Genomic DNA, 9,662 nt, shown 5'->3' on the forward strand with positions numbered 1-9,662 from the left:
AATCTAACTTAAGACATGTTCTTTTGGGGTTGAAGACAGGCATGTGTGTCACAATTTGAAATCTTGTTTTGGACATAGGTACTCAAATTATTATTTCAGGATTATTTTTGTTCCTTTTTTCTTTTTTTTTTTTTAATTCTCCTTAGGAGGTGCTATTTTTCACTGAAGCCGCATTCCTGATCTCTATATAACAGCAAAAATATTCATATGCTGCTGCAGATTTTTTGTATGGGCTTGCCTTGAAGTTTCACTGTCACCTTGGATTTTGAAGTTGTCTTATTGCTTTTGGTAGTTAAAATGTCTGAATTACTGATTATTTTACTCACCCCATTTTAATTTACTTTACTATTTTATGATACTTTTTCTGTCTTCCAGACATTCTACAGAATTGAAGTATGACCCAAATATTGTGGGACATAAGACTAGTATCTTACATCTCCTAAGATTTAAAATATCTGTATATGAAATCTTTAGTATTTTGTGTCATCAAAACCAAATACCAAGCTGTCTAATCTTCTTTTTTTCCTTCTTTTTTTTTTCTTCAAAGTGTGCAGAAAGAGTGAGCACTTTGAGAGAAATGGTGTTTGGAAAAACCTGTTCCATGTTTTTTTCATAGAGAGGCAGCAATCTTGCTGAAAGTCATAGTGGCAGAAATCACTAATGCTAGAAACACAGTATATTTAAGTGCTTCCAAACAAGTCTTTTGTATGTGTATATGTCTAAAAGATACTGTGAAAACAAACAGTATTATATTTTACTGCTTTTGATGGATCGTGGTTATTTTCAATGAAAGAAAATTCTTTGCCTTTTCTGTTATCACCAGCCAGCTGCTATTCTGTCCCATTTGAATCTAAAATTTTGAAGCCTTTCCTCAAGTATAGGTTTTCACTTTAGCTTTTCTTATTTTAAAATAATAAAATATAATAGCACAAAAAATACTGTTTAACTGATGTTTTCTCAATATGGAAAAAAGGATGTAAAGAAAAGGAAATAATGCAGGTTTTTTTTTTTAATGGAAAGGGAAGTTTTTGCTTTATTTCTGACTTATTCAGGTTCTTTTGGTGAATTGTAAGCTGAATCTTTCTTGAAAAATGCTTTTGTTGTGATTTTCAGGGTTGATTGAAACAGTACTTGTCTCATGAGTAATATATCAGCCTTAAAGAAAATGGAGAACTCTGACTACATTTTTGCTTCTGAGAGTGCTCTTATGAACTCTTTTGTAACTACAAGACCCACTCCTTCCAGACGGGTGTTTAATGATGATTTTATTCTGTGCAGCTTTGCAATATGGCTTCTGATGTCATTTGGAAAGTGTTCTGTAATGGAGAGGTGAAACAGTTTTCAGCCATAGCTGGGAAGATTCTGCCTGTGACCTCTTAGAGCACCACACTTCAAGCAGTCTGAGATAGCATTGTGCCAGTCTGGGGGATGTTTATGAGTTAAAGGAAATGTTAAAGATAGTTTATACAGGAATTAACTGTCTTTTGTTTCCCTCTGTAGAATCCAGTTTGCGTTGCAGCATTGTCATGTAGAGGTGGAAATATTATGTGTGTATGTCTATATATGAGATGTAAGGAAAACCCAAAGCTACCAAACAAGTTACTTTTCTAAGTTTTGATGACCTAAGGTGGATTTCTGTATTTATTAAGAGTAAGACAAATGCTAGTAAAACTAGCATGCTAGCTGCCTTCCAAGTCTGATAATTGTGTAGCATGTAGCCATTCTGAAATTTTAGCTACAGCATAGCAGTCAGGGAGCTTAAGGAATCCAGTACTGTTTCCATCAACAAAGTGTTACAGGGATCTTTAGGGTTCCAAATGCTTTTATTTGGACTGAACTTCAATTTTGTGTTTGTATCTGTTGTGCCTTGGAAGTCCCTCTGTTCCCCTTATAGTTCTTAGTAAAAATTCAAAGCCATAAACAATACATTAAGCTATTCTAAAAACCGGCTGACAGAATGGCAAAGGAAGCTATTAAAGTAAAGATACAGAGAGATGTTGGGTTACTATGACAGACGAGTAGCTGCTTGTGTCTCTTAACTTGTTAGCACGTTATGCTTTGAAAGTGGTGGCCTGACTCTCATGCTGTCAATTACGCGAAGCAGCTGACAAATGGTATCAACTTAAACAGTGACACCACTCAAATGCATACTGCCGTGAGGTATTTAGACAAGGGCAGAGAAGTCAGCTTGAGCAAAATAACTGTGGCCGGGAAGGAGGAGAACAAAGGATGCGGGAACATGCTTGTCAAGGGTGTCGGGTGTGTGTTCCAAAAAAGGCTGTAAAGCTTTCATTGATGTTCAAAAATACTAGGACAGTGCTGAAGGGTGAAAATACCGTATTGTATTTTTGTCTTTGGTGCTTTTTTATGATTTTATGAGTAAGTTCAAGATGTGATTTTGATACAGTAAAAAGAACTTTATTTTAGAAGATCTCTAGTGCATTTGGGTAAGTTAAAATTACTTTTTTACTGAATCAATTTAAACAGTAAGGCATCTTTTCCCACAGGTCATGTTCATCGTTATTTGTATACAATAAGTGCTTTTCTGTTCTGACTTTTTTTATAGTCTTGGTTGCTTGTGGTACAGCAAACAGAACAGCTGAGCAAAATAATGAAGACACATGCAGAGGATCTTAATTCTGGGCCATTGCATAGGCTTACAATGATGATCAAAGATAAGCAGCAAGTTAAGAAGAGTTATGTAGGTGTTCATCAACAAATTGAAGCAGAGATGTACAAGGTATTTTATTCAACTGTGCTTTATAAATTAATTTTAGTTTTTTATCTTTAAAAAGTAATATACTGAGAGTGGATTATTTTAGTTCCTCTGTTTTTATTTGTGCTATGGTAAAAGCAGAGGTTTGTGATGTGTAGAATGATTAGTTTTAATTTTAGGTATTTTCTCTACATTTTCTCTCCCCATCTGACAAAGCAGACATAGAAGACTTTCTTCTATATGAATTTTTATGGACAGGTAGAACTGGAAGTGCTCTTGTTCCACTATAGGATTATTATTCTGTGTGACACTTCTCTATTCTATCTCTCTTCCTGTTCTTATTCTACTCTAGCATCCCTGGGACTAGGGCACAGAAAATTTTTGTTAGTGAATGCTCTTGAAAGTCCAGACTGTTTTGGGTGGGCACAAGATTCTGGCCCTTACCCTAAAATATGAATTGAGTGCAAACCAAACATTAAGGCTGCAGATGGAGCATTTCAGGGCCTTTTTCTGTTACATGTTAGTTGTCCTGCTTATGTTGAAAGCACTGTGTCTCATCGGTAAAGCTGACAGAAATCAGGGTTTCGTTCAGATGTGCTGGGGAAAGATTAACTGCAAATGTCAAAAATCAGACTGGTAGTCTGAAAGGTCTACTGAGAGAAGGAAAAACACTGTTTCTTCTTTCTTACAGCACAGGATTTGAGGTTTGGAGTAGTGTAATTAAAATTTAACAACTGAGTAGTACAATACAAATGACTGATGAGTAAAAAGATTCTTGGGCCAGTTATGAAAACAACTTTAAACTAGTTACTAAACATAGTAAGTTAAATATGTTGGCTTCCAATATGACTGCTTCCATAATATACTAGGATCCTGGCATCTTCCCCAGGTATTGACTATGAGGAGTGCATCTTTTCTGATGCATGGTCAGTAGACTGTCTTACATGATAAATTTGCCAAGCCAAATAATCACTCACAGCCACTTACGGATTGGTGTATCTGAAAATAGTCAGGATGGAAGAAGAGGAAAAACTGATAGTACATGTTAGAAATACTAGATGCTAAATATATAAAGAATTGGAGAAATGGAAGAAGAAAGACAGACACACAAGAAAGAAAGGCTAGATGAAACAACACTGCTGGACTTTCAGTTATACTTTTAAAATACACCGTGCAAAACATTTTTTTTTCCTACTAGTAAGTTTAATGCCAATAAAATATCTTGTAAAACTGTTCTATAAAATAAGGGCTTTTTGAAAATATACAACGCGCATTGAGCACTCCCCAAATGATCAGTTACAAACTGTATTGATTTGAAAATTATGGGCTGCATGACCATGAAAATATTTTGCATCCTGATGAATAAGCTTGCATTGTTGTTTGGTTTGGGGGGTTTTTTTGTTGTTTTTTTTTTTTTTTCCCCTTTCCCTTCCCCTTCCTGATTTTTGTAAGAAGCATTTGAATAGCATTCTGGTTAGATACGATATGTTCTTTCATTGTTAGCTGACATTGTTTGTTCAAAGATTTTGTGTGACTAGAGTACTTACAGCATGGTTCCCAGAAATTCAAAGTACTTCTCATGTTCTGTAGTATCGTTTCTGCTTTTGTTACACACAGAAGCAAAATACTTACTATTTCTCAGGACATTATCTGAACCTTGTGAAGATCAGTGTCTGTGCAGTTCATAACCTTAGGATACTCTAGCAAAAAAGTGGGTTTTCCTTTAGGTGAAATGCGTATGTGTCATCCTTTCTTATTCTAGACATCTCTATGGTGAGGAATCTTTGATAAAATTCTTAAGAACAGTGAAGTACCATGTCTTTTAACACAAATGTAGTAATACTGGTAGTTTTTTTCCAATTCCCATTCAGATAATGGATTTTTGAGAAAAAATTGAGGAAAAAAATCAGATTACCATGCTAATTAGGTGCGCAAGACTTTTTGATGTAAAAACTGAGTTTAATATAATCCTTGACCATCTTAGTTCCTTAAGTGTTATTTGGGCACAGAGATGCTCTTGGCTTTGCGTTTGTCTGTTGGAAGAACTCAGTCTAAGAATAAGTAAAATATATTTTGCAATTATTACAAAGCTTTCTTAATACTAGTGGCCTACTTTTTATTTTCTGTAAGAGAAGTAGTTCCTTGTTATTTATTTCTTAATTGTGTTCGCCGCTTAGTAATTTAATCCTTTTCTCTGTTTCTCACAGTGTCTTTGTAATAAAATTTTGCCATAAAGTTGTTTTTTCCTTTATCACCTCTAATAATCTGTAATAACAGCAGTTGTGAGTATAATTTACAGTGTTTAGAAATAAGAGATGAGAATATGGGATTGATGTGGAGAAAAGTTCCTGCCTTTAAAATAAATCTTTGCACAATTGGCCCAAAACAGAAACTGTAGATAGCACCTTGTTGACTCTTTGAGGAATTCCGTTAAGTTTCCAGATGTTGTTTTTGAGGATGAAGATAGTGGTAACTGGGTCTTCCCTCATGTAAAAGGGGAGAATTGTGAACTCCAGCCTTCTTCATGCCAGCTGCAAGAGAAACAGTTTTTTTCTAGAACAGACTTCCATTTCTGCACATTCATTTGAGAGGAGCATTTCCATTAGATTAAACTCCTTTTCCATGATTTCCCATTGTGAGTGTATTTTTCTCTTTCTAAGAATTTTTACTTTTCTTTACTATATATGCCACCTGCCACCATTTTGGTGTTGTAGTGGCTGTTCTCTTACTAGCTTCTGTTTGCAATTTGATGATTTATGACTATTTCTGAGCAGTGAAGTAATTTTGTGACTGAAATTTGGGGTTAGAAGAGACAACTTTATTTTAACTTTTTAATCAAAAGTACCATGTTCCGTGGAGGTGCTTCCACTGAAAAAAGATTCTCCAGTGCTGTGTTCCACTGTAGTTTGGTAGGGTTTTTTTTTTTATTTTTGTGTTTTGGGTTTTTTTCTGTGTTGTTGTTGGTTTTTTTTTTAATTTTTTTGGTGTTTTGGCAGGGGTTTTTTTTGGTTGGTTGGTTTCTATTCCTTTTTAGGGATTTAAATCTTACAACAGATAGAATTGTTTCTGCACAGTAGCCATTTATATGAAATGTGATGTCTAAAAATTCGTCTATCTTGCTTTTTTTTTTTAGATGCTAAAGGTTTTCCTTCCTATGCATAGAACTTTTTCATCTAGTATGATTTATTGAGCATCTTTTTGTGCTTTTTTTTTTCTCTCCTTATAACTGAAGTGTAAATGTATTTTTCATTACCCTAATGTGGATGGGGATTTCTGTTTCAGGCATCTTTATTTCATTCCATACATTTATTGATTTTGATTTTATTACACCGCGTAATATCCTATTCAGATTATCTCAAGCCAGTGGAAAGCGGTAACATCCTTGTTTTGGAAAATAAATCCTGTTAATTCTCTTTGACCAATGCTATGAGATTTTTTTATATGTTAAGTATTTTTAATACGTATTATATTTCTCTTTTCTTAAAGGTCACAAAGACAGAACTAGAGAAACTAAAATCTAGCTACAGACAACTAATAAAAGAAGTAAATTATGCCAAAGAAAAGTATAAAGAAGCTGTCGCTAAAGGTATGACTGAATTATGTTAATTTCATCTATTTATTAGTGCCTTTTTCAAACCTGCTAAAACTCTTGCAGTGAAACAGGGTAATGTTTTTATTTTGAGCAACTTGATTACAATTTAAAAGCTCATTCAGTATGTTAAGTAAGACAGGCTATTTGTCATCATGTGTACTTGGTGGTACGCTTTTTAAAAGTCATAAAATACAGCATAGCCCTTTTAGTATAAAAGATTATCTTTTAAAATTCTTCTATTGTTCTTTCAGTGAATGTGTTGAATTGCTCAAATGAACTGTTCATAGGGGTAAGAAGGTTGCAACTCCATCTCATTGACATTGTAGCTTCAGCCTACTTGCATCCTGTGATCTACTGTGATTGCTGCAGTGGCATCAACATTACTTCTTGACAGTTACTGTAACAGATCTGGTGTTTGTCAACCTTAAGCAAAATAGGAAAACAATTCATTTGCACACTGAGATATTTTAAAGAATTTTGGGGGAATGATGTGTCCAAACTGCATGGATTTTGATTCCAGTTGAATTATGTGGGAGCCTTTGTTCTATGATTTATTGAAATATCTTCTTAATAATTGTTCTTATGTGCCTTCCTAAGACTGTTTTCTTTATAGAAAAGTAATTGTACGGCAGTATATAATTATAATTCCAAGATCTGTCTTTATGTTTTTGTATGACTGCCCAAAATGACAGTTACTGTCCTCCGTTCTGCTGTACTGTAAATCATAGTGCAATTTAGTAGCTATTAGTGCTGGGAGAATTACTTTTTTTTTTCCAAATTTGAGTAAAATTTGGAGCAGTAGCCAATGTGAATATAACAAGAAACCATCATGTATAAGAAAAGTTATGCTTAGCACTGTTTAACTTCAGCCTTTTTTTCTTTTACTGATGTTCATATTCACTTAAAAATGTAAATACATACGCAGTTTACAGTTTACAAACATACTTCTTTGTTAGACAAATTAATGCAAGGAATGTCACAGCAGATACTCTGGTTGTACAACTGATTTAAAGAAGTTTGTTTTATCCCCAAGTAGCTACTTAACATCGAAACACGTAGTGTACAACTTGGAAAATATAATAGGGGGCTGTGATTTCAGTATGAACCTTTTATCCTGTCTTCCTGTTTATCTCTGGTTGTTCTTCATTCCAGAAGCACCAAACTTTCCCATTCAAATCAAAGAGTGTTTTGGCTGTCGGCTGTAATGTTTTGTTGTGGTTCTGATTAACTGAATTAATATTTCTTTAGCTAAACAGCAAACACAATCTGGTTTTAAGACAGTTATTTCACCTCTAGTTTTCCTTGACTTTCTCTTCTAGGCTTCCATGTAGTTTTTGTCTTATTACAATTTGTACTTAATTTCACTTTCTTTAACACCTTAGTGTACATCTGTTTTAATGAATTGATCTCCAGAAAGGCATGGAACGTTTTTCTCCCCAGAATCACAGAATCGCTTATTGCCTGTCACAGCCCAGGCTGTGTTCTTGTTTACAAATATTTGTGTATTTGTGAACGACTGCAATTGTGGATCAGCTGCAGGTCAGCTGAGCTGTTTGAGGTTTTTTTGACCGATGGTGTTTTCACAGGGTTCCCAAGCCCTCAAGTTGTCAAACTGGTTGGTGAAGGGAATGAGTTAGGGAAGTCTTAAAATCATAATACTTCATTATTCCAGGCATTAGTTCATTAAATAGTACTTATTCAAATTACGAGCTGTTAGGAAACACGACTTTTGTTAACATACAAACTGATTCAGTTTTTCAGAATTTCAAGAATTACTGAGAACAAGGGAAGGAACAGTGCCTACCAGAACAGTAGGAGGGCGTAACCAACTAATGGAAATAAGGTGAAAACCATTTTGTTAAAACAAAAACCGGAAATCTTTGGACACCAACTCTTGCAAGAAATATGTTAGAAGAACCAGTCTGGGTCCAGTTTTGTAAAATTTTGTTCTCAATAGGCTCTGTTCCTCTGGCAAACCAAGACCTCATCATAGTACCTGGGCCTGCCTTTCTGTATGTGATGGGGACAACTACTTCTTAGGACATAAAACTTTGTCTTTGCCCCTGGGCTTGAGCATGCTGCGTTACCTGTAACTTTGTGCATTACTGGTACAAGCTGATCAATGTGAAAAGAATGCAAGTCACACAAGGGAATGGCTTAGAAATTTCTCTGTTTCGCAAGTTTAGTAATTTTGACTGTCACTTTTTTTTCTTTTGTTTTGTTTTGGAGAATAGCAAAGCCATCTTCTAGTGAGAAAATAAATTTACTGGAGCTGTTTGTGGGAAGGTGGGAATTTTTTGATAGTTTTGTCACGGGGAAAAGGGAACTGCTTTCTGAAGGAGGCAGCTTCGTTGTGCAAAGTTTCGTACTCCTCAGATCTGGAGAAAGATGAAAGTGTCTGACATGCTAGCTCAGGAGCTGCTCTGAGGAACCCTCCACTTAGCACTGCTTCTGCTTGGGCATCAGGAAAACAGTGTGCTGCAGAAGGCACACCACTGAGCCTAGGCTGCCACCCGGTTCTCAGGCTAGATTGTACTGCCCTAATGAGGCCACCAGTGTCTGCATGCTGTCAGAAGTGGCTGATCTACCCTGTTTATTCTAGCCCTTACCCCATTGATTCATATGTGGCTGTTTGTTTCTTGACGGTGATTGACATGGGAATCACAAACTGGTTGTTTTTGGGCATGGACACTCCATGTATTAGTCAGTTTGATTGGTGTTCCTCAGCTGATTGATAGATTTTTTGCCTTTTTTTCATTCCTTAAATGTTAGGTTTTTGAAATGTATGGTGAAAGAAGGCAGTCTGAGAAGGGGTAAAGTCAGCAAACTGAACTAGTTAAGAGCTTCTCCACTGAGGCATTACTTCAGCAAAACTGGGATTGTGGAAAAATTGATTCCAATAGTCTCTTCTAGATTGGAAAGCTTTGCTTAAAAAAAAAAAGATGGATACTGGGAATGCACAGCATGTTCCTTTGCAGAATTGGGACATTAGGGCATGCTGGGGTCGTAGGGCATGCTGGGGTCATTGAGGCGAAATATAAGATAAAAACTTACTAGATTGTTTTTCCATAATGAACCGGACAGTCCTCTGAAGTCTTTTGGATGTGTGATAATGAGAAAAAATGGTGTAAACTTCTTACAACAGTGGTCCAAAATAACACTCACAGATTGTGTACAAGTCTGAGCCTACAGTGCTGAGTTGACACCAGCAATGCTGAGTAACAAGATAAACAAAGTGTGACATGTTGATCTTGCTGCTGCAGGAAAACACATCAAAACAGAATTTATGCCAAATGATAAAGACATCATTTGGTTAAAGAAGTCACAAAACTTCTAAAAAGGTTTCATAAATTA

At 35.5% G+C, this 9,662-nt stretch overlaps 1 protein-coding gene across 1 annotated transcript in view; it reads left to right on the forward strand.

Moving 5' to 3' along the window:
• LOC104490350 (tyrosine-protein kinase Fer-like) overlaps positions 1-9,662 on the forward strand; it is a gene marked incomplete at its 3' end in the record, with an annotated part of 33,366 nt that overhangs the window by 7,066 nt on the left and 16,638 nt on the right. The window contains exons 3-4 of the mRNA XM_010132623.1: positions 2,567-2,740; positions 6,203-6,302. Of these exons, the coding sequence (XP_010130925.1) occupies positions 2,567-2,740; positions 6,203-6,302 (274 nt within the window). The remainder of the gene's footprint in view (positions 1-2,566; positions 2,741-6,202; positions 6,303-9,662) is intronic.

Source organism: Buceros rhinoceros, unplaced genomic scaffold, assembly GCF_000710305.1.
Source record: "Buceros rhinoceros silvestris isolate BGI_N320 unplaced genomic scaffold, ASM71030v1 scaffold11240, whole genome shotgun sequence".
Lineage (NCBI taxonomy): Eukaryota > Metazoa > Chordata > Aves > Bucerotiformes > Bucerotidae > Buceros > Buceros rhinoceros.